The sequence below is a fragment of the Saccostrea echinata genome, unplaced genomic scaffold, assembly GCF_033153115.1.
Source record: "Saccostrea echinata isolate AGI-Se365-2 ecotype Australia unplaced genomic scaffold, CSIRO_AGI_Sech_v1 ptg000045l, whole genome shotgun sequence".
NCBI lineage: Eukaryota > Metazoa > Mollusca > Bivalvia > Ostreida > Ostreidae > Saccostrea > Saccostrea echinata.
The window spans coordinates 6,705,511-6,731,553 of record NW_026889794.1 but is presented as its reverse complement, the minus strand read 5'-3'; the positions used below and the strand labels follow the sequence as shown (position 1 = coordinate 6,731,553).

General features: G+C 33.9%; 1 protein-coding gene across 2 annotated transcripts in view; it reads left to right on the top strand.

Moving 5' to 3' along the window:
• Positions 1-24,644, top strand: part of LOC133201845 (uncharacterized) — a 69,022-nt gene extending 44,378 nt beyond the window's left edge. For both annotated transcript variants that reach the window (XM_061337647.1, XM_061337646.1), the window contains exon 18: positions 22,128-24,644. In XM_061337647.1, coding sequence (XP_061193631.1) covers positions 22,128-22,432 — 305 coding nt within the window. In that variant the 3' untranslated portion in view covers positions 22,433-24,644. The remainder of the gene's footprint in view (positions 1-22,127) is intronic.
• Positions 24,645-26,043: the final 1,399 nt, after the last annotated feature.

Below are 26,043 nucleotides of genomic sequence, written 5' to 3'. Positions count from 1 at the left end.
CTGACCTATCCATAATTTAATCCATTTGTGTTCTGTTTATTTACATGCCTTTTGCACAGGGTTTTGTAGGGGGAAAAACCTGAAGTTATATATATATATATATATATATATATATATATATATATATATATATATATATATATATATATATATATATATATATATATCTTTGATTACTACTTTTAGCTGGTATATATACGATTTTATAGATGTACATCTTTTGCATTACAGTCTATTGGGAAACAACTGTAAACTTTCCATTCACCACATAGAAAATGCATCAAAAATGCAATACTTTCCATTTTTGTAAATTATGCATTTATCTGATCTATCTTAAATCCAATTTTTATCCCCCCCCCCCCTTGAATTTGGCTGGGGAATATAGTTTTTTTTCATATAATTGATAATCGAGGCTTCATAGAATATATATTTATATGTGCAGACTAGGGATGGTTATCACCAAAAATTTCGTATCGCGATATATCACGATTTTTCCCCAAGATATCACGATGATATCATGATATTTTACAAGCAATTTTTACAATGATTTTAAATGAATATTCATAATTTTTCCGAAAAATATGCTGGAAAAACAAAAGTTCACTTTTTTCATTTTTTTATTGACATAATATCAAGCAATTTTGGATGCTAGAATGCCTTTCTTTTACCCTTTTCAACATTTTTTACACTTCCTGTAATTATAATTTGAAAGATTGAACAAATAAATGAATAATTTTCTGGAATTTATAACTGTGTACCTAAATACCGGTATTTTAGTCTCCGTATCACGATTCGTATCAAGCAATTAAAAATCACGATATACCGGTACACCGATAAAATCGCGCATCCCTAGTGCAGACCACTTCGGAAGCTGAATGTGGTCTTCTTTCTTTCTTTTCCCCAAAAATGTGCAAGTCCATAATAAGAGTTTTGATGGAGGGGTCATTTATGGAGGATTTCAACCTTTAATGCATGGACCAGTTTTGCATGAATGATGAATGGCAGCATTCTAGGAGACTTTTTATTATCACAAAAAGTAATCAAACAAATTGCCTTAATCAAAATTTGGTAAAAAAAAAATTATAAAATTTATTTTTTGGATTTTTTCTCACAATTGTTACTATATAATGTTTTTTGAAAATATTAACACTAACCCCCTCCCCCCCCCCCCCCCCCCCAAAAAAAAAAAAGGAGAGAGAAAAAGCAATCTCAATCTTTGTATCATACCTCAAAACTAAGTAAAGAAACTTCAGATAAATTAGAAGGAGTGAAGTATTTAGAGACTAACATAGTAACGTTCCAAGGCACTCAGTAGTTAAGTCTGGAGCATTGATGTCAAATAGTCTGCATAATTAATCCCTAATGCATAATGTACATTCTTGCCTTTTTGTACATTTTTTGCATGTCATTATGACCTTCAAAATGGATCAAATTTAAGTACTGGAAGGTAACAAAAATTGTAAAATGTATATATGGTTTTATCTTTCAAGTATTTAGATACTAATCTGTACTGTAACCTGGTGTGTAAGAGAACTATAGAGTAATGAGGACTGTAGGATATGTTTTTCAATTAAGACTTTCTAGGGAAGTCATCTATCCCTCATACAAAGGCTTACTCTTAATGAGCATGATCAGATGATGTGACAGCATAGAAAAATCTTGTCCTGAGGAAGTAATATTCTGATTGGTTAAGGTTGAGAAGTTAGAAAAATCATCTGATAGTGACAAACATTTGTTACCAAAACTGTCAACTTTGACCAAAAACTAACAGAGAAGGTTTTGAGCACATGGGGAGGAGATATGTCCAAGTCAATAGTCCAGATCCCCCTATAGGGCTATCTTTTGATTCTGTGTATTGGAGCTTACACATTGTACCCAGCTAACATTGCTGATTATAGACCCCATATGGTGACATTTCACTCCATCTTTCACAGCATTTTAAACTCCACAAAATAGCTACTTATCTACTTTATCATTGGAAATCTTTCTTTTGAATGACAATTTTTAAAAAAAATAATTAAATGGGTTACTAGGAGGTCTGAAGAAATGGCTTCATTGTTTGTCTGTCAGTTTCTCTGTTATTTTATTTGTTTGTCAGTCTGACCTATTCTCCCCCAAACATTATCTTTTGATGACCAGTACTGACCCCCCAAACAAATCTTGTCACCTCTTATCAACATCAAATTGACCTACATGAAGCAACATTGCTTGCTACCAGACTACAAATTTATTGCATCCCATTTTTCTCCCCGTCTTTGTAATGTCAGAATGTCTCTGTTTTCTGACCTGAGAAAATGGCCAGATTTCTCTTTCATCAAAATTTGTGAATGGGGAACAAATTGAGACAGGGAATGTGTGCTTCCTGTTGTAAAACAATTGCAGGAACCATCAGGAGAAGAATAACGATAATGGTCCTGTTTGGAATCTGCCAACACCAAGCTCTTGAACATCTCTCACCTACTTAGCTTTTTTTATTACCAAATGGAGAAGAAAGCTGCAATGTCAATTGGCTGGCATTGTCTGGGAACAATGAATGAATTAGTTCAGTGTTAGCTTATGGACTTTTATGTGTCCTTCAAGAGGGTGATATTCACACAAAAACTGTAGGACACTGGTGGTTCAATCCCTCTCTTCTCTAAAGCCCATTCACTAATAGGCTGATAGAGTTTTCATTCAACCTCAAGTGGGTTTGTCTATTGTACATGCTCATACCTTTGGTGTTGCACCAATAACAAATGTGGTTCTCTCTCAATTGAGGCAAGAATTTGAGCATTAAAGGTCTTCTTACATGAAATGATTTTAAAATTCTATTTACCAACAATTTATGCAGAGTAATCAGTAAATGTATAGGTCTTCCAATTTTCTCATATGTTTCTTGAGATGGTTATCGGTGTTATTTAAAACGGTATTTTGTGTAAATCTTTCATCTTTTATATCTGAATTGAAATACAGGTCAACGGATGTGACTGTCAAATGAGGATTCCATTCTAACACTGTCTTGTCTGGTAATGAAGTCCTGACTAGGTGTAAAATCAAGGTCAAATCTCCCTCAACCAATGTCAAGATTGAGTTTCATTGCCTGATCTCATGCTTTTCTCTCCCTATAAGTTACTTGATAATGACCAAACACCTACATTGCTAAAACTCAGATGCATTAATGTGAAAATCAAAATCGGTCAGCTCTCAGGGAGTTTGATTCCAGGCAGATCTGCTTTCCTTTTGTGTGGAGATACATTTGAATTTCTATTTTTTTCTGCACTATTTGACCTGGTCTTAGCTGGGAGAGCACATCTCGGTCTCCCCTCCAAAATGGGCCACCTAGGGGACGAGTTGAACATTCAAGTCCTGAATGACCAACCTTCAGTCAAACTTAAGTTCTCGCTGCATTTTCTCATATACAAATTTGCAGATAAACTCTGTATCCAAATTACAGTCATTTACCCCTTTCACCAATTCAAAAATTCACCTGGCATCCTAAAAAAACAAAGTGCTGCAGAATAATTGGTCATTGCATAAAAATTGTATAAATAATTTGTATGCAGAATATTGGACTCATTTAAAATTCCCTCCATGTAATACATAGATATACTTCACCTAATTTTGACCTCATGTGTGAAGCCTTTTGGTCACCTTTGTGTAAATATTATGATAACATTTCAAGGTTTCCCTCTGTCTTGTTTTTTTTATTTATGACCTTTTTTGATACTTTCATTTTGGAGGGAAAAATTATACCCTCTGAGTCATCAAAGCTGTAAATCTTCTATGTGATTTAGGTCTCCTACAAAACTTAAGTTTTCTTTGTCTCATTTTATTCTTATAACATTGTGGAAGAAAATAATACATTTAGATCCTCTTTAAATGCATAACAATGTTGTAATATGATATTGCATACATCACTGAGTTTATCTCCCTTTTCTTGGAAAAAATTGCACATTTTGCAGCAATGATTGAAGACATTCATATAATCTTGTACATGTATTATGATCATGTAGGATAATGTTAAAGATCATGTACGAGTATTTAGGGAAAGAATTGCCCAATCCTTTTAAGTCATTTTTCTTTAACCCTTTCTAAAGGTAGTCCAGAAGACTAATTTGCTGAGTCTGGACAACATGGATCTCTAAAGCTCTATGGACCAGAAGAATTAGAGGAATGTTGCCGCTTGGTTTTTGTGCTTGGTTTCAGGTCTGACCTTCGACTTTGCCCTTTAACAAGTGTGAACCTCACTGATCCTTTTGTGTTTGTCCAAACAGTTTCATTCATAAAGAAAATATAAGTGACAGTATGACAGACCGTGGGATGGTTGGATTCAGTTGAATGAAAATTTCTTTTAAAAACAAGAGACATCATAAGGGCAACATAACAGATTAGCAATGTGTATTGCAGAAGGCTAATGGACCAAACTAAAAACAAATCCTGCTTTTGCTGAACTGCACAATATAACATTTTTAGGCTATAGCATTTTATTCTTTAATACACCCATCTTACTGTCAAGACCCTTCTTTTCTTAATGACCCTGGTCACTCACAGTTGGAAGGAGGGGCAATGATTCTTGTGTGTGGCCATGGGCCCCAGGGCTATACAAGACCTAAAAATATTGTAATTATATGAAATTTTTATTCTGTTTATATTTGGCAATGTCTCGGTAGTACTGCCAATAATAATGAGGTCGTGTTTACTTCTCCCAATAGAAGAAGCACTTGAAGAGACAGAACAAATCGCATTCTGACAATGCTTACATTTTTTCCCCCTGATGTATGAGATAGAGCTTTGAACTTTTTTTGACAAAAGTCATGAATTTTTTTTAGACATGTTATTAAGATTTGTACAAAGGAATGTCTCTGAAAAGAATGGCTTAAGTTGAGAAGAGCACTGAATTAACTGTTAACATCCGTTTAAGATGTGTAAATTAAATAACTTGATACAGAATTCATCAACACTTCAATTAGATGTCAGCAGGACTTCTTCTTCAATAAAATGACATCAAGTGCAATCTTTACAATATAAGGATTTTTCTTTTTTTCTCTCTTCTTTTTGTGGAAAATAATTTTAAGTTGGTCATTAGTTTGTGCTTTGGAAACTAAGGCAACATTTGTAAATTCAGAATTTTTTATCGATAGCTTGCGCTTACTTGTAAAAAATCTTGTAATCAATTAAATTCTACACAGTTAAATTATATACTTATGTGGGATTCCTGTTTGCAATTCCAAAAAAAAATGTTAAACTGATAGCTTATTGGATGGTGTTACTTTTAGCAAATTGCTCTATGACAAATAAGAAGTCAATACTGGGTAACATTTTTATCACTTATTTAAATAAGAATAAACAACTGAATCAGCATTTTTCCTGTGTTTTATGGGAGGTTTTTTTTCACTATTAACAGTGCAAAAAATTAAACAAAACAAAAACAAAAAAAAAAAAACGGTTATATTACACAGACTGTAAGTCTTGCAAGTTGTTGCCAAGATATTTTTCTATCCTTTTTTTCATTTCAATTTCACTTTCTACATTGTTAGCATAAAATTTATATTCCCTTGAAATTTAGTCCTTTAGGGGATAAGAAAACAGACTTGGTACTTATCGTCTTAAATCCGTTACAGAGAATGACCATCAAGATTCGCACTGTGTAACGGGAGAAAAGAAATTAATTTTCTCAGGTATTTATGGCTTTCAAGACTTATATAAAATGTGACAAAAAAGGTCTTGATTTTCCTAGGGTGACAAAGCTGTCCATTATTGCTGGAGATTTGCTCTGATAAGTACACACTTTGTCCATAAATACCAGAGAACGGTTGACCAGCCAGCTTTAGTTCAAGCCTATCATATTTCAAGAATGTTTTATGGCGGCCACCTTAACACCCTGTTCTCAACACCAAGTATTCAATTTGATGGTCTTAAACTTCATTTGAATGTCTATCAAATGGATTTTTTTGTATAATTTTTTTTTCTACTTGAACTAACTTTCCTGGACAGTCAATAAGAAACCTAAAACCTATGATGTTTTATTGCAACATATCAAAAAGTTAGCTATGCTTGACCACAAGTTGTCCTTTCCACACAAGTTCACAGCAAAAATTAATATTTAAAGAATGTATACATTATATTATTTGTTATCTTCATATATATTTGAATAGTTTCAAAATTATTTTAAAAAACACAAAGAAAGACTGATATTTTACTATTCTTATACGTTATACTCTTTTGTAAAATTGACCGTATAAATCTTTGACCAGCTGTAAACCACTTACCTGGTGGTATAATACCATACTCACCTCTTATGGTTTACCACTGTAATCACCTCTGGTGGTATACTGCTGTACACACATCTGGTGATATACCACTGTACAAACCTCTGATGGTATACCCCTGTACTCACCTTGGGTGGTAGACCATAGTACTAACCTATGGTAATATACCACTGCACTCATCTTTGGTGATGTACAACTGTTCTCACCTCTTATTGTATACCACTGTATTTATCACCAGTAATATACCATGTACTCACCTCTGGTGGTATACCACTGTCATCACATCTGGCAATACACCACTGCACTACCTCTGATGATGTGCAACTGTACTCACCTCTGATGGTAAACCACTGTAATCACCTCTGGTGGGATACTGTTGTACTTACCTCTGGTGATATACCACTGTACAAACCTCTGATGGTATACCCCTGTACTCACCTTGGGTGGTAGACCATAGTACTAACCTATGGTAATATACCACTGCACTCATCTTTGGTGATGTACAACTGTTCTCACCTCTTATTGTATACCACTGTATTTATCACCAGTAATATACCATGTACTCACCTCTGGTGGTATACCACTGTCATCACATCTGGCAATACACCACTGCACTACCTCTGATGATGTGCAACTGTACTCACCTCTGATGGTAAACCACTGTAATCACCTCTGGTGGGATACTGTTGTACTTACCTCTGGTGGTATACTGCTGTACTCACCTATGGTAATATACCACAGTTCTCACCTCTGGTGGTATACCAGTTTAATCATAGGTGGGATAATGCTGTTATTACCTCTAGTGGTGTACCACAGCACTCACCTCTGGTAGTATGTAACTGTACTACACCTCTGGTGGTATACCACTGTACTTACCTCTGGTGGTATATACCACAGTACTCACCTGTGGTGGTATGTAACTGTACTACACCTCTGGTGGTATACCACTGTTCTCACCTATGGTGGTATACCACTGTAATCACCTATGGTGATATTACACTGTAATCATTTATGGTGGCGTACCACTGTACTCACCTTTGGTGGAGTACCACTGTACTCACCTCTGGTGGTGTACCACTCTACTGGCCTCTGGCCATATATACTGCTGTATTAATCTCAGGCACTACTGTGTTCTCCTATAAATGAACCAAAAACAATATTTTATAGCTTAGATGCTGGTATTCTTTTTGACATTTCATTCACCTCTTAATTATAGACTTACACCATTTAAAGTATGACTGTGATCTGTCTCGCTATATGTTTAACTATATATTATATGCTAAATCTAAAGAAAAAGGTATCTACATGTTTCCAGCAGTGGCCTCAGTAATGTTGTATAACATTCAACATTTTTTCTTCTTTTGATAGAAAAAAATTCTGTAGGTGGGATTAACATTTGCTTACTTGTTATTTCTGTCAGTTTTGAACAGACCCATCCTCTTTCAGTTAAAGAAACTGTAATTGACTGAGATTAGGTAACAGTTACCATATAGCACTGCGTACTATTGATGTTTAATGTATCAATGGGGAATTGATCAGCCTTGGACCATCCTTTGCCCATTCAGTTTAATTCTAATCATTTGCTTCTAGGCTTTATCTTTTTATTGAATCTTTATTTGTGTAATTTGTTTATTTATTTTCATTTAGAGTTTTATTTATTTTTCACACCTCAGAAAAAAAACTCACAACATGGTTACATTCCGATAAACCAAAATTAAACCTTTAAGGTTTTTAAGAACTCGGAGACTCTTTTACTTTTTTACGGACTGATCAGAGTAATGTTTCTGTAAACTAATAGTGACACTTCCATTGTTCCATTGATGCTACAATCCCTTTGAAGTAATGAGGAATTCTTTGTTGAATGAACCCACAAGAGGATTCAGGAATAGGAGAGGGTTAAGTTACAAGGTATCATCCACTAAATGCTTCCACACCATTATGATGAGACCTCTGTACTTTGTTAGGCAAGGGGTCATGTACCCCTAATGAATACACATCACCCAACAGAGAGTTGGGAATAAATAAGGGAAACACTAACCACACACATCAGCAGGTAGCTAAGATTTCACATGTATTACCTATCCCATAGGTGTTACCTCCCTTTGAAGTTATGTTAGTCCCATGCCTGCTGTTTGATGGGTCTATAATACAGAGGTGATATTAGATTTATACAAATGACTTTAATTTGATCACCAGTATGTACTTGAAGATCAGTTAACTCCTGTGTAAGCATAGTTAAGGGTAAAGGACAGGCAGTGAAAGCTTTTGACAATTGATTCTGATGAGATGCAAATCTGTTTTCCATGTAGTGGTACTAGGCACATTGTGTTGGTCAGCAAATTTTGTTTGAAAAATGGGGGATGATGTTGAAGATAATTGAAAACTTTTGATAATTAAGATCAAAATTTATAGCACTTTTGACTATGTTTTGACACATATAATAGTAAAATATATTAATAAGAAGTGTACCATGTGTGTATAAAATTTACTGTTGACTTTGTCAGTGAATCATTCGAAAAAAATGTCTGATGTTGCAGATTCTCTCAACCAACCAATTAAGTGCAATGAAGAAAAAATGAGTTCAGCAGTCAGTGCACTAAGTGGGTGGGGACTTGTTAATTGTGTCATGGTGCCCTACATTTCCATTTTTGTATGCTTGCAATCCCCTATTGTTGGAGCCACTGACTACTGAAGACCTTCCATATCATTGAAGAAATCCAGGAGACAAGAATGTTAATCTGTTTAGTTTTCAAAAGGCAGGAAGTTAAGAGTTAGCAAATTGTCCCCGATCAGAGGTAGTTTGGTCGATAAATTCAGTCCTGGTTGATGTGGAGGGGAGTTAGGGGAGGGGACTGGCTGACAGGTATGAGGGGGGTCTTAATACTGAAGCTTTCTAATACCAACTCAGCACCTCTCCATTAGAGGATTAACTCCAGAAAAAGTGAGGCCTATAAAAATTATTGCAGCTCAACCTGTTGTAAAAATGCATGCAAAGGAGCACTAAAATTGTAATTAACATTTGTAGGAATGTAAAGATACATTATACCTTTTTTTTCCAAACTTAGAGTACACCTAGGGTAACCCTTTAATAGTTATTACTTTTTATACATATTTCTTTTATGCCCTTTAGCATATTTATCTGATAGATATTCCATGGATGTGATAATACATATGTCAAAATAATCTGCTAAGTGGAAGTTCATAGGTTTGAACCTTATGTAAGGGTTTGACCTAAGAAGATACCTTTTGCATGTTTGTTTGCAAAGAGTGCAAAGGGCTTCTAGAATGGACTCCTTAAAATAAGTCCTCATTTGAACTTTGCTGTTGATCATTTGATTTTTAAAAATGATCAGTTTATTAACCATAATTATGATTTATCAGTCATGTTTCAACATAAAAGTTTTCTGTGAAAATGACCAAAACAAACAATCTGCAACATCTTTTATCCAAAATCTTAAAATACAAACCCTACAAACAAGTATTGAAGTTTACACCAAACTGGAAGATACGTACATGAAAGAATTAAGTTGTATGGACAAAAAATCCCGATGGCTGCAGTCTTTGAATTCCATTATAGAGCATTGTTAATAGTAATGAAAGATTTGTCTTTTGTTTTTTCAATTGATTGATTTTGAGCAAGATATGTAGTAGCTGCATACCGTTTAATTCTTTTGTGGCCAGTAAAAGATTTTTTTGTTATAAGGTGTTCTTTGATATTGTTTTCAATGTTGGTAGATAAACATCATAATGTTACACAATGGCTTTCTACCTAACTGCATTAAAATTACCAATATTGATGGGCTTGGTACAAATTTTCACAAAAGTTTCAAATATGTAGTGAGATCACTGAAAGGAACTCCAAAAAACACCAAAAAACAGTGATGAATCTGATATGATTAATAGTTGCAATATGCAAGTTTTTTTATCTAATGTTTTAACGAAGTCTCGTGCACACACCTGAGTGTTTTCTGGTTCAGTATGCTTGTATAAGATAAAGGTTTAGTTTTCAACAGGTCAGTAAGATGATTACAGAGAAAGACAATCAGTGGGTATCGTCACTGATCATTTCACATCTCTAGTGATCAAAACGCTCCAGTGATGTCGATTGAGATCTTAGTCTGATTCATGGGACGCTTGGTGCATTTGTCACATGGTAACAATAGAGTAAAGTGGTATGTCCAGTGCAATTCCAGAGGTTGTCACTTGGCCTATCTGTACACAAGCAACAGATCAAGGCATATAATTGGAATTCTATACTTCAGACTTTGAATCACTTAAGCTTCCTTGAAATTGCTGATTGTGCAAAATCAAAGTGATGTGGACAATGTGGTTATTATGAGGTCTTGATCCATATATACCAGTATTTCTATCATAATACATAGCACAAACATTATCAAGTATTCAGTGAATTTATAAAGAGAAAACTGCCTGATTAAATTATGCAAACATATAATAGATATTATCATAGGGGATTGGTCACCATCATAAAGAGACATGTGTCGCATGCTTAATGAAGAGATCAAAGACAATGGAATGAGAAGTAAGGTGTGAGGAGGCCTACAAAATATTGACTTAAAATTGTCATGTGACAGAAACACCACAACTGACAGAGTGGGAGGGGTTGGAAAATCCAGTTCTGCAGGCAATTCTTTTTAAACAACCTTGAAGTTTACAGCTTAAAATGGTATTGCATTACATTTTTGCAAGATTTTTGTTTTTCATTTTTTTAAAAAGGGTGTAAATGTAATGCAGGTTAAAATATTGGACAGGCATTTTCTTTGATTTGTAATTACTTAAAATCCAGTTTTAAGTTGATTCTTTATATATAAGTAAAACAATTGATTTTAGCTTAGGACAGGCTGTTTTGCTCTATTTTATTAAATGTTAATACAGAAGCATGTCAATATACCACTCAGGTGTGTAGAGTGGGGCTGGGGGGGGGGGGGGGTCCCCAGGAGGTTGAGGCTTTGGTGTAATGCATTTTGTGCAATGATCCTGAAGAGATGCATTCTCCTAATTGAGATGCTACCAATTTCCAACCCTTTTTCATCATCAAATCTCTTCACCCTGCTTTGGTAATTCATGTCAATAATTTCACAATAAACAAGCTAAAAAAAAAATTATGTAAAATCTCATTACCAGTTATATCCAGAGATAGATGTTTTTACCCTGCAGATGCAAAATATGCATCGTCAAGTTCTCCGAAATCTCTTATCTTCACCCAGGTCTCAAATTTTCCAAAAATGTTGTAACAATGAACATGGTATGAATAAAAAAAAACTTGGTCAATATGTCACCTTGATCCTCTATGGTAGTGCTTAAGTTTACAGAAAACTGAACCAAATTAAATATTTTATCTTAAACCACATCCTGTATGGTGTATGGGGAGGATAAATATATCCTTCTAGCTTGTGTGAAACTATGCAAGGTTGAAGATTCCCTCATATTTTTTATCAACTCTATTTTATTCTATTCTCTTGGCTATATATACAGAAACTTGGAAAACTGCTTTTGATGGGAGGTATGGTTAATTTCACCAAAATATATTGCAAAAGAAGTACAGAGTAAATTTTCCTAGATGGGACACCTTGGTAAGAGCAGAAATGAGTTTATCTGATTATAGTTTGTATCTCTCAAAATTGTTCACAGTTTTGCATTTTATGACCACTTCTGATTGAGACATTTGCAGAACCAATTCATCCAAATTTGACACAAAACAATTCTGTCACAGTAGCTAAAGGTTTTAATGTCTGTATGTGTGAGGCAAAAAATCAAACCTCTTCATAGAAAGAAAATGTGTTTTTTTACTGACTTATATACACTAGATTAGTTAAATTTTAGAATCGATCCCTTTTCAAGGATGGAACTTTAATAGCATTTCTTTTTTTAGCTTTTTAATGACTCAAATTACTGTGTAATCTTTTAATTGAATGAATTTTCTTCAGATAATAGTTGTTTTGCATTGAGGTGCATCTTTCACGGACTACAGTATAAATTTCTCTGTCCCGGCCTGCATTGGTTGGTTGAATTTTCTCATTCACTTGACTGGGTAACTTATGAATGAAATACCTTACTGGTATTAACGAACAAATCAGATCGCTCAGGTAACTCCTGGGAGGCCCGTACAGGGGAGAAGACATGATAGAAGTTGACACTGGAATGTTCTTTGTTCTCTCGCATATCAACCAGATATTTTAAGAGGGAAAAAACATACAAAGCAGTTTGCTTCAGAGTTCTTGTATTTTGGAGTTGTTGTTTGTTTGTATTTTTAAATGAAAACATTTTAGTCTATTTGCATTAGCTTAATTTTTAATTATGATAGACTGAAATAAGATGGAATTCAATAAAGCTGAAAAGTAAATTTTTGGAAACTGCATGATGAGAATATTTTCATGTTTCTTTACTGCAGATGTTCAATTTGAATGGAAATCAGATTTCTGATAAGAGAAAGCATTAATTGAAGTTAATTAATCAGCTCATTTAACATACTGCCACTGGATGAACAGAGAAATCTTTACCTGTGAGACATTCACATTCCATGCAAATAAGAGCTCCGCCCTCTGAACTTTGCGGTTTGTGTTGACAATTATGCTGAACACACAATTCTATCTCTTACGAAATGTTTTAATAGCTAGAACTTATATAAATTAATATCATTTGTTTCTCTGCTCATCATAATATCATATGTTGTCGTAGGCCAATTATTTATGGTTCTTATAGCCAAATAATATTCAGTTTTCATTCAGAACTTCTTTTTGAAAAAAAAAATATATCATGAATTTTACATTTTTTAATTTTGTGGTAATTTAAAATAATCAGAAATTTTTATTTTGTTTTAATTTCTGTTTGAAATAGAGTGTACTTTTGCACTATCAGATTGTAATGTTTTAATTATCTTTGAAAGTCAGAATTCAAGAAAGCTGAAATAATTTTGTCTAATTATATTTTCCCCTTGCACTAAAATTAAAGAGTGGGGGGGGGGGGGAGGGGGGTGAAAGAGATGCAATAACAATGTTCCACCTTTCCCTACTGCTAGATTTACTTATAGATTTTACATTATCATAAATCATTTTATTCATTGAAGCTCCTTTTTATTTATTTTTTTTTATATTGATAAAAAAAGAATTTTATTTTGATAGTTTAATTTCCTCCTTTTTCCCATAGAATGATTCAATTTATTTATAGATTTATTTAACTAAGCATACATTTAAATTTTGACATTAAAATTAAACAGGATTGCTATGCAGTGAAATGAGAAGCATTATTAATTAAATAGCACCTGATGGTTTTCATTAAAAGCATCTGTGAGGAAATAGCATCCTTGTGACCTACAGACACGTAATTAGAATTAATATTTTGTAAATGGAAATAAAACTTGAATTCATTTGTTCCCTCTACTAATTTTAATAATGTTTTTTTGTGGCTTACCCAGACAGAATTTTATAGTCCGATATAAGCCTTTAATTATTGCTTATGCATGTATAAAAGTATGAATGAATTTATTAACCTCAATTTTAACATTGAATTTTTTTCAGTTCTCATTGTACAGTCTTAGTCCATTCAAAGTCCTAAGCTTCAGACTAGTTTTTCATATTAGCAGTATAACTGAGATATAAAGTCATTTTATTTTAATGTCCCATAACAAAAACCTTGTTTTTACCACAAATGCTGTTTGTCTGTCTATTACAAATGGAGTTTGGGCTAATTAATTTTGCCCCCTTTTTGGTGTAAGTTCAGACTGCAGTTTGATGTGTCCCATGACCTCATGGTCTGTCCTCATTATCAAGGCCATGTCTGTAAGGTCCCATGTAGCCTGTGATATGTTAAAATTTTCAAAGATTCTCCAGTGTTAAGTCATAAAAAATGTTCAAGCCATAAATCTGATTGAATTTTAATCTTTCTATGTTTTTAATTCATGGCCCTTACAAAAAAGGTACATGTATGTCTAGAAGGTCAAGGTCATGAGATATTTTTGATATAAAAAATCTCTGGGCTATAACTTTTTCTTGGACATTTAAATTGCCATGACATAGGTATGTCATAATTCTGTGCCAAGGTTAACCATTATGAAGGCCATAGGTCATGGATAAAAAGGGGGGGGGGGGGCACTTGCTCTAGAAGATGTTTCAGTTCAATAGGCTCTATTTTCTCTTTTCTGTAATATTTTTTTGCAATTTGCTTTTTGAATAATATGAACTGAAATATTTCAGATAATGCACTCGTAATTGTGGTTTTCTGAAATCTAGAAAAACAGGTTGTTTTCTTTCCTATTCAATATTTGCATATGGAAAAAATGAATTTTTCTTTAGTAACAAATAATGTCTTGCTGACACTGTGAAGTTATGGATATTTTTATAGTAAAATACTCAAGCTTAAGTTGCATCGATCCCAATAAGCATTTAGCTAGTTTCAGGTTTTAACAATTCTGCTTCAGCCATTCTGGGCTAGCTACTTTGAAAATTGTCAGAATATCATCGAATCATAACAGCTTCATGTACAAGCGCTCATGCATAAGTGTTTCATAATAAAGATGTGGAAAGGGTAGCATAACTTGTATGTAATATATATTCCTGATGTGAAAAATTCATGTGACAAATATCCTTCAGGGATAGAGTTGAAAAGGTATACTGGGCTCTATTTAGACATATATTATATGTATCATTTTGAATATAAAGTTGTTTACATTTTTTGTGATTAAAGTAATTGTTGAATAAATATATTTTCAAATGAACAGCTTCAAAGAGAATATAACCATCAATTTAGAAGTAAAATTCCTTTAAACCTTTAACCTAGACCTTGTGAGGAATCGACTAGATTTTGATTAGCTAAGCAGTGTGAAGTCTGTCAAGATTTTCAGATATGGTCTATGGAAACGGTCAATGCAGAATTTTTAGAAATTCTACCAAGCAACATTATGTAAATGCACATAGTGCAAAAGGTATGCATGTGGGTGGAAAATCGATGTTATTAAAACACAGTGTGGAGGGATCCTAGACAAACTTTTGGAATACCCATATCCTTCCTTGTCTCTAATAAAATTAAAGAAAATAAAAAAATAAACGCCCCTATAGGGGTTCCCAGATCAAATGTACCTATTATTATATATTCTTTACATGTGACTCATCATTAAGGTATGTGTTAAGGCCACACGTATACATGTAAGACATCACCTCAGGTGTGTTATATACAATGATTTACAGGTATTTTACTCTTACCTGATAAAAATCATCAAAGTATTAAGTCAACAAACACTGCATACTAATTTATTATCCATCAGTATAGTCATATACTCTGAAATTTGTCTGTCTCTGATATTTCTGTATTTTGGTTACATGTGAACTTTTTCAGTAAGTCGGAAAATCCTAATGTGTAATTTTAAGGCTTATTTTCTGTACCTTGTAGATAATTTGCATTCCAAGCCAAGATTAAGGTGTATAATTTGTTAAAATTCTTTGACACAAACCATATTGCATTTTTATGCACCTTTCATTATAATTACGTCTGTGTTTGCATTACATAACTGTATGCACTTAGGTGTGTTGCATACCATTATATACACCTTGAGTATACCAATCTTGTTAGGTGTAACGTATCTTGTGATGTCATTCATTAAGATGTGCAAACAAATGAAGAGCATTGCATCACTGAATTGAATCATTCACCATTCATAAAAATTCATCATTATCGGCTTTGCTTTTGCGAAAGAAATTTGTGTACAGTAATTTTTTTTAAATTGGATATAATATAAATTGAATGTATCAAGCTCTAAAATGGCCCTGGGAGATCAGAAAAATGAAAATTATTTGTACATAAAGTCTCTAAAGTGTAAGAAAGTAGTTTCTTTGTTCAATTTATTTTTAAGCATTATGTCATGAGACCATCTATTGTAGTAAGTTCCTGTTCATCATTCTGGCACTGTTGGTCTGTCATTTATTTTTCAATGGCTTGTGGAGTTTTGGTGTGTAATTGAGTTTCATGACAGTTGCTCTTACTTTTATAAGAGTTATTCCCCTTGGACTGAAAATTTTAAAATTCTCAACATTTTTTGAAATTTTTTGCTGCTGTGCTTGTATATAATAATTTTGGTGCATTATTTTACAAATCCATAGATTTTTGTTGTATTTGTAAATACTGAGAAAATAATTCGCTTTTACCTCATCATTGATGACTTACAGGTCAGTTTTTTTCTGCATTCAACAGAGTTGTTGGTTATGATATGAATTTCAGAGTTTTCTGGACATATTTTGCTTTGAATGTAGAAATTTATTTTATTTTTTAGTTTCAATTACACATACCTGGATTGTTGTCTTACAGATTTAATTTTTGGGTATTGCAAGTACTGAGTAATTGACCTCTGTTCAAGTGAAATCATCACTTTGACAAAATTATTTTCAGATACTTAGTGTACCAGACTTTAAAGGACTTATCGCATATTTCTAAATTATTTGAAATTAAAAGCGTATTACGTTCCTTATGACCACAATTTATAAATTCTGTGTTTTTACTGTGGATAAATCGGGGTAACTAACCAATTATTGACTCAAATGGAAACCCCTGAATTAAAAATCTAAGTTAATTAGATAGCGATCACGTGACCCTGTGACGTCAAAGGCGACAATGGCTGATCAGCTCTTCATTAATCTTACTAAAATATACGCGATACAACCTGAATTTTCTGCGTTGTGGACGACCAAATCACTTATTTTATCGATATAAATTGAATATTTAACCTTATATGTTAGAATTGTCAGCAAGAAAAATTCTGAAAAATCTGTTAACTTTGTAAAAATAGCAGTGACGATAGTGAGGGAGACGCAGCGAAGACGGAGAAACTCGCCATAACAATGCAATTTGATTTGTCATCTTATCACATGTATTGACTTATTTGATTCACAAATTAAACATTATATAACTTTGTTATTCTTCGTTTTGTATATAACATTAATTTATGCAAGTCTTCATATGTTTTTTTTAAAGGATGGCGATCTTGAAAAGTAATTTCCAGATCAAGAAACATATTGCGGTAGTTAGAGCTACAGGTTCTAAATGTTTTGAATAAAAACCAAAATATCTTAAAAGCCTTATACCTTAGAACTAATTAATGTTCTATAGTAATTGAAAAGCATATAAGGAATTAATTTTTCAGCATTTTTCGTAATTAAGCTGCATTTGTTGTTGATAACTCTGTAAATAGTGTGCATATTCTCATCTCTCTATCACCGAATTGTCACCTATGACATCAGAGCAGTATTTCGCCGAAATCTGACTGAAATATGCATATTGCCGTATTTGAATTTCAACTCTCAATATCTCTTAAAATATGCTTTCAACAACGTTTATTGTATTCAGTATTTTAATAATTAAGGTTATAGATAATATTTTTCATAAAATTACGATTTTTGAAAGATCATGCGATAAGTCCTTTAATAGGTATGATTGTAGGTATTGAGCTGATTTTTAGCTCACCTGAGCTGAAAGCTAATGTTATGGCCATTTGTACTGTGTGCAGGATACATATATACAGTTTTTGGAACATTATTGGGCTACTGTATATCTTAAGAGCCCCTAGGCCAATACATTTATCAAATTTGTAAATAAATGAAGTATTTGGGCCAAGAGCTTCCATTTATTTTAAAGAAAAAGATAAAAGAAAAAGTGGAGATAATTTAAGAAATTTGTTAAAAAAAAAATGATAGTGGTTACTAAAATATCTTCTTTTCAAGAGCAACTCACTGACCAGGGCAGATTTTCACCAAACTTGCAGATAGGGATGAGATTAATTTTTTCTCTTCAAAAAATCACTTTAGGGCAAAGGCTGTAGTCTCAAGGTCACATCAAAATTGACCTGAAATGATACATGTACTTGTTAAACTTTTAAAATATTTTTCCCACTATGAAAACTAGGATCATCTTTTTTTCAGTTGACACATCTTTGGGCTTTAGGGTGTGACAACCCAAAAGTATGTTATGGTGACCTACATCTACTTATGGAATTCTACAGTTATTCAATTCATTTTTTATACATATCTTGGATACTGCAAAGCTTACAATCATCAAAACTTGCTATTTAATGCATCTTGGGTGGTTTGTCAACTAAAAGGAAGGTCACAGTGACCTACTTAATGAATGTTACTGCTCTTCTTTTCCAGTCTTCTTTCCTAAATATCTTTGATACTAAGACACCCATAATATGTTGACCTAAAAAACATATCACAGTTTCCTACTATCTGAATTATTGCTACTCATTTTGAAATATTTTAACATAAACAATATGAGATGTAGAGTCAACAAACCTAGAGAGTTGATGCACCTTGGGGTCTTCAGGTGTCAACCAAAAAGTTGGTCATCTTGATCTACTTGATTGATTTTCTGGCTGTTCATTTTCAAATTTTTTAAAATGAATGACTTGGATACTAAGAGGCCAAAGAACATCAGACCTTGTCAGTTGATGCAGATTTGGACCTCTTGCTGTATTAATGTAAATGGAGGTCACAGTGACCTAATTTTTGAAATTTTGGTCTATTACTTTTGAAATATTTTAGCCTACATATTTTGAACACCAAGCTAAGTGGTACAGGGTTATAAAACCTAGAGACTTGATGCATCTTGGGCCAAAGATGTGTCAACCCAAAAGGAGATCACAATGAGCTATTTTTTGGAATTTACAACTGTTTTGTTAAACCCATTTATTATTTATTTATTTTCATATATCTTTGGTAAAAATATCACAATTTTGTTAAAGCACCAAAAAGCTTTCAGTTTGGAAGAAATTTGCAACCATATTGCTTTTGTGACAGCTGTTGTTTGTCTTGAGGTCAAAGGTTGCAGTAAAAAGTTTAATAACTTCCTCATCAGAAGCATTAACGAATCTTCTCTGATTATCTGTTGTATGGCGTCCATCCCTCAGTAAACTTTTCACATTTTCAACTTCATCTCAAGAATCACGGTGCCAATTTTAACCAAAAATGGCACAAATCATCCTTGGGTCAAGATTTGTCTGTTATCTGTTCTTGTCTTAAAATTTACAACTTCAGCTTCTTCTGCAGAACCACAGTGCCAATTTCAACCAAACTTTGCATAGAGTATTCTTGGGTAAAGGGTATTCAAAATTGTTCAAATGAAAGGCCACACCCTCTTCCAAGGGGAGATAATTAAAAAAAAGTAAAAATTGGGTTGGGTCATTTAAAAATCTTCTAAAGAACCACTGGGTCAGGAAAGATGAAACTTTAAATATGTAAAAGCTTCCTGACATAGTGTAGATTCAAGTTTATAAAAATCATGACCCCTGGGCTAGGATAGGGTAACAATGGGCAGTCAAAGTTTTATAGGAAAACATAGGAAAAATCTTTTTAAATCTTTTCAAGAACAGCAAAGCCATGATTGGTCATATTTATATGGAAGAATTCTTAGGTAGTGTATATTCAAGTTTGTTCAAATAATGACCCCCAGGGCTAGGGTGGGGTCACAGTGGGTGCACAAAGTTTTACATAGGAATGTATAGGAAAAATTTTCAAAAATCATGTAAAGAACAGCAAAACCATGATTGGTCCTATGTATAAGGAAGCATCCCCAGGTAGTGTAGATTCAAGTTTGTTCAAATCATGGCCCCTGGGGGTAGGGAGGGGCCACAATGTGCGATCAAAGTTTTACATAGGTACACATAGGAAAAACCATTTAAAAATCTTCTCTAAAACAGCAAAGCCATGATTGGTCATACTTATACAGAAGCATTCTCAGGTAGTCTAGATTCAAATTTGTTCAAATCATGACCCTAGGATAAAGGGGGGATGTATTTGCAATCACTTTTCAATACTGAACTGATTTCTGCTTTTTTTTCTGGCCAGTGTGCTCAGGTGAGGGATGAGGCCCATGGGCATTTCATAAATCAGGCAGTGCAGTAAAAAAGATATGTGTGTATAAATTTGGCTTTGTCCACATGGGAAGGAAAGCAGTAAGATATTTAACTTTGGTATAAGAAAAGTAATAAGTTATAATGGTACATTCTGATGCATCAGTATTTAGGAGTCAGTCCAGGGCTCAGCCTTCAAGAAACCATTTAGATGAAATCCTGATCTTTCAAGTGAGAAGTTTGTGTAGGAAGACATGAATGGAGGGGATGAAATTGTCGCATAATAAGCCAAGTATGTAAACAGGCCGCTGATAAATTCCATTCTGAACACCCACTACAATGCTGGGAACAGGGTGGTGGCCAAGCATTACTGTAAACCATGGTCTCTACCTAGACACTTGTTTGGACAAACAGTACAATTTTTTTCTTCCAGATAAAAAAAGGTTTGTTTTGCAAAATTAGTTGTTTCCCTTTTGCCAGTGTCTAATGGTATTAGGAATATATATTTATATATATATATATATATATATATATATATATATATATATATATATATATATATATACACTTACTTTCATATGATAATAAAAATTGACTTAAACTGGATTACGATTTCAAAAGGTCCAGCAAAATATGTATGTAGGGAATTATGGGCATTCTTTCTTTTTCATAATTGATCTATTTTGAAACTCTCAACTTTCTTAACCTTCACAATGGGGACTTGCACTTGAATAACCAAATTAAGTGGAGTTCAATATACCATGAGGAATTCAGGCTATGAGTAACATTAAGGAATCATGCTCTTTAGTGAATGACTTGGTAATGCATGCCTGAAACCATTTCTCTCACCTTCCTGCACAGATTCTATACCTTGGTAACCCGATCCTATATAGGGATGACAGTCAAGGCCCAGCACTCATCCTCAATACTGGATCAAATGACACAGATCACATCTAGATCCTTCATGTGTTTCATCACTGCCCTAATGACCATGAACAATTAAGTGGAAGGAGGAAAATTGGATTGTTATAAAGGATTTTTTTTTCTCACTTTTTCTTTGGCGTCAAATTGCACGATTGTTTTTGACAAACAAGCAAGGCATAAAGAGCTTATACTGAAGAATAAGAGTGATGAGGGGTGAAAACAGAGGAATTCTTCTGCTGTTATCTTTATTCTTTCTTCTTTTTTCTTTTTTTTTTTTATTTTTTTTTTGGTTTATTCAAAGTTTTTTTGTTTTGGCATTTTTTCTGCTGACTAAGCATTCTATGAAGAATTTTGAGGGTATTGTTAACATCAATTAGACACTCTCATTCAAGAAATACAATTATGACAAGTTGTTTTTACTGTTGTGATCACAAGGAATGTGTTTTTAGTTTGTGATGTATTCAACGAAGGTTTTTTTTTTCACCATTGATTGTGACCGATTTCGGGTAGAGAAGATCTGGGGTTGATGTTTCTCATACCCTCTGATGACTGATTTAAGATTCCCATGAAATCAGGGACATCAATGAATAGAAATTAAAAAAAACTCTAGTGGTAAAATCATTACCATGGCAATTAGACTATACACTATCATGGTGCATTAACTCCTCATAATTACCGTGGCAACAATACCCTAAACATTTCACCAATTTACAGAAAATGTTTCAGGTTAATTTACCTGTTGATCATTTTGATAAGTTTTATGATAGACATTTCTTAAATTTGTCATAAAAACATTTTTAACACATTAAATTGTAGCACCAATCAATTAAGTTGTTACCATAGACTTAACAGATCCTGTTGACTTTGTATTGGAGGAGACAGGCATTATGATGTGTCAAATGATAAATATATTTTGAATCTTCATTTGATAGTTGAATTTTTTTGCTGGTTTAATATATTTATTTTTTCCTTTTTGAAGTAAACTTTTCTCAGAAATTTACCTGAGTGCAACACATAAGTGCAGTTAAACTTTCATGCATAATGCATATTTCTTTTGCAATTTTTGTGCGGAATGTTTTGACACAGTGTCGTTTCTTTAATTTCAGAAGCAATCACTTTATCAGAGGAGCATCTTCAGGCAGGCCTGAGGGATGGGTCACTCAGTATTCCCGACACTCAGGTCATAGAATCAGGGTCACTAGATGAAGGTCAGGTTGAGGTCATCTCCCATGGTCACATCATTGAGGAGGGACAGGTCATTGAATCAGGTGATGGAGTGATGTCAGAGGAGGAGGAAAATGATGAAGGTGTAGAGGAGGAGGAGGGAATGATTGCTATGGAACACTTGTCTGGCTCTGTGGTAGAAGAAGATCTGTCGGTAGGGGAGGGGCTTAATATGCAAATGACTTGATCAATTGTTAGGATGCAAGGAAAGATTCTGTTATGAATTAACTGGAAGAGATGAGATTGTTTGACTAGTGGCTGGGTGATCATCATGCTGTAGCTCTAACAATAAACTGTTGAAGAGTTTTCAATTGAGAAGGAGGGGCCTAATATGCAAATCAGAAGTTGAGATGAAGTTCATGCAAGGTAGTATGCAACATGCCAATATGATGTCAGATTGTACAGTACTTCCTATTAAATAGTTTGGAAGGAACATATTCAGGTTTCATTGTATAGTTACAAAGTCTTTAACATCATTGAATCTAAAAGAATGGTAACTACTACAGAGTGTCTAACAAAAAGAGAAGGTACTGCTTTTCAGTGATTAGAAACCAAGGGCAAGGGCAGGCAAGCATCCCTTCAATAAGTATTAATGGAATATGACTTCATGTTATTCCCTGAACACATTGTATCTGGGCAAAGTTTTGAGTACTTCTTTAGATTTGTAAGAGAGAGACCTTTCAAAGCTCAAGCCAGGTATTTCTTTTAAGAGGGAAGATAGTTGAGGATACTTCTTTATAGTAACAGGGAGTATCTTGGAAAAGCAAAACATAGTTTTGGAAAGGTTTCGAGTACTTTTTAGAGAGGGAAGGATGTGTTATGGGAAGGTTTGGTAAGGGAAGTCCTGAGCTTATGATGTTCTTTTAGAGTTCTAAGAGTGTCATCTGGTTACAGTTAGGGGTACTTCTTTTAAGCAGTTAGGGTGTCTCAGCAATGCTTAAAGTAGTTCTGTAGAGTAATAAAAAAGTGTCTTAACATGGGTTAGAGTGAAATAGAAGTGGCCTATCAGAGATTAAGATATGGGTATTTTAAACTGCATGTATAAGTTATTTAACAATATGAAAGAAAAAAACAGAAATTTGATGCAACAACAATTGTCAAAATAAATGAAAGAGGAAGTCCTTGATATATGGAAGCAAATGTTCAGACAATCTAGTGATATGAAAAGAAGACTTGGCAGTTACAGTGATTATTTATGCTTATTGTTATAAGAAGTCTATTAAGATACAAATGACAATAAAATACTGTCAAACAGCATGAAATCCAGAAATGCTGGTAGTTCACAGTTTTTATGCAGTGTCTTAAAAGAATGTGTCTTATTGTATTTTCTCATAATTTCTGGTTGTGAATGATATGAATGTATAAAATCTAACTCATTTCATTTGATAGTCATTTTTATGTGTGTCTGTGATAGTCCATTTGAAGCAGTCATTAATTCTAATAATTTAATTTTTAGGTCACCTGAGTCACTCAGGCGACCTATTGCTATCTGTTTTCGTCCGTCGTCGTCAGTCGTCCGTCGGTCGTAAACTTTTGAACATTTTCAGCTTCTTCTCTTGAACCACTGAACCAATTTTGGCATATAGCATCAATGGGTGAAAGGGTACAAAAATTGTGAATTTCATGGTCCCTGCCCCCCTGGGGCCTGAGGGGTGGGGCTAAAACCATCAAAATTAGTGCTATCTTTAAAAATCTTCTTCTTTACTCCTGGACATCAAGCAGTCAAACTGTTGGCATGATTGTAATAAGCATTGAGCCCTCTACCAAAATTGTGAAATTCATGGCCCCAGGGTCAGGGGTTCTGGTGCTAGGGTGGGGCTAGATAGATCATATAGTGAAAGTGCATTATTTCTTTGAAAATCTTCTTTTCTACTCCTGGGTATTATTGAAACAAATTAAATACATAGTTATGATAAGCAAGGATGCCTCTTCCAAAATTGTGAAATTCATGGCCCAGGGATCAGGGGTTCTGGTGTTAGGGTGGGGCTATATAGATCCTATAGTGAAGGTGAATTATTTCTTTGAAAATCTTCTTCTCTGCCCCTGGGTATTATTTAAACAAATTAAATACATAGTTATGATAAGCAAGAGTGACTCTACCAAAATTGTGAAATTCATAGCCCCAGGGTCAGGGGTTCTGGTGCTAGGGCGAAGCTATATAGATCATATATAAAAGTGCATTATTTCTTTGGAAATATTCTTTTCTGCTCCTGGGTATTATTTAAACAAATTAAATACATAGTTATGATAAGCAAGAGTGACTCTACCAGAATTGTGAAATTCTTGCCCCAGGGTCAGGGGTTCTGGTGCTAGGGTGGAGCTATATAGATCATATAGTGAAAGTGCATTATTTCTTTGAAAATCTTCTTCTCTACTCCTGGGTATTATTTAAACAAATTAAATACATAGTTATGATAAGCAAGAGTGACTCTACCAAAATTGTGAAATTCATAGCCCCAGGGTCAGGGGTTCTGGTGCTAGGGCGAGGCTATATAGATCATATATGAAAGTGCATTATTTCTTTGGAAATATTCTTTTCTGCTCCTGGGTATTATTTAAACAAATTAAATACATAGTTATGATAAGCAAGAGTGACTCTACCAGAATTGTGAAATTCTTGCCCCAGGGTCAGGGGTTCTGGTGCTAGGGTGGAGCTATATAGATCATATAGTGAAAGTGCATTATTTCTTTGAAAATCTTCTTCTCTACTCCTGGGTATTATTTAAACAAGTGAAATACATAGTTATGATAAGCAAGGATGCCTCTTCCAAAATTGTGAAATTCATGACCCAGTAATCAGGGGTTCTGGTGTTAGGATGGGGCTATATAGATCCTATAGTGAAGGTGAATTATTTCTTTGAAAATCTTCTTCTCTGCCCCTGGGTATTATTTAAACAAATTAAATACATAGTTATGATAAGCAAGAGTGACTCTACCAAAATTGTGAAATTCATAGCCCCAGGGTCAAGGGTTCTGGTGAAAAAAAGGGGGGGGGGCTCTGTTGATTATATAGTGAAAAAGCAAAATTTCTTTGAAAATATTCTTTTCTGTTCCTGGTTAAAAAGCAAAGAAGCTAAGTGTATAGTTATGATGAGTAAGAGTGCTTCTTCCAGAGTAGTGAATTGCATGACCCCTGGGTCAGATGTGCTGGTGTAAGGGTGGGGCTCTTGATAATATAGTGAAAATGCATTAATTCTATTAAAAAGTCCTGTCTACTCTTAGTGTTAAGCAGATAAACAAAGTGATTACTTATGATGAGCAAACTTCTGGTCCCAGGGTGAGAGGATCTGGTGTTTCTTGCTGGGGAGGGGGGGGGGGGGGGCTCTGTTGATAATATAGTGAATCTGTAATAAAAATGCATTATTTCTTTAAAAATCTTCTCTGCACCTGGGCATATCAGAGGCAAAAAGAGTAAAAGTTTTAATAAGGAAGGGTATTTTTACCAGATTTTTGAACATCTGGACCATTTGGTCAAGTGTTCTGGTCCTGGCCAGGGCTCTATTAATTTGTATTCTACTGAGAGGAGTTATTCCCCTTTGCCATTTACTTTTGATAATTAATCACTGTAAGTAATGTACTTGAAAGGTTAATGGAATAAGAGAATTATGCAAGAATGTTTATTGTATAATACATAAGGACTTTCGTAGTTTTAATGATCAGATATACTTGTAAGTAATAGATAAATAAAAATGAGACAAAAATAACTTGTCTTTTTAAATGTTCATCAAAGACCAAGAGAGCCAATGTAAGAGATTTTAACAAGGAATTAAAATAGTACAGAAGCACTGATAGTTTGCT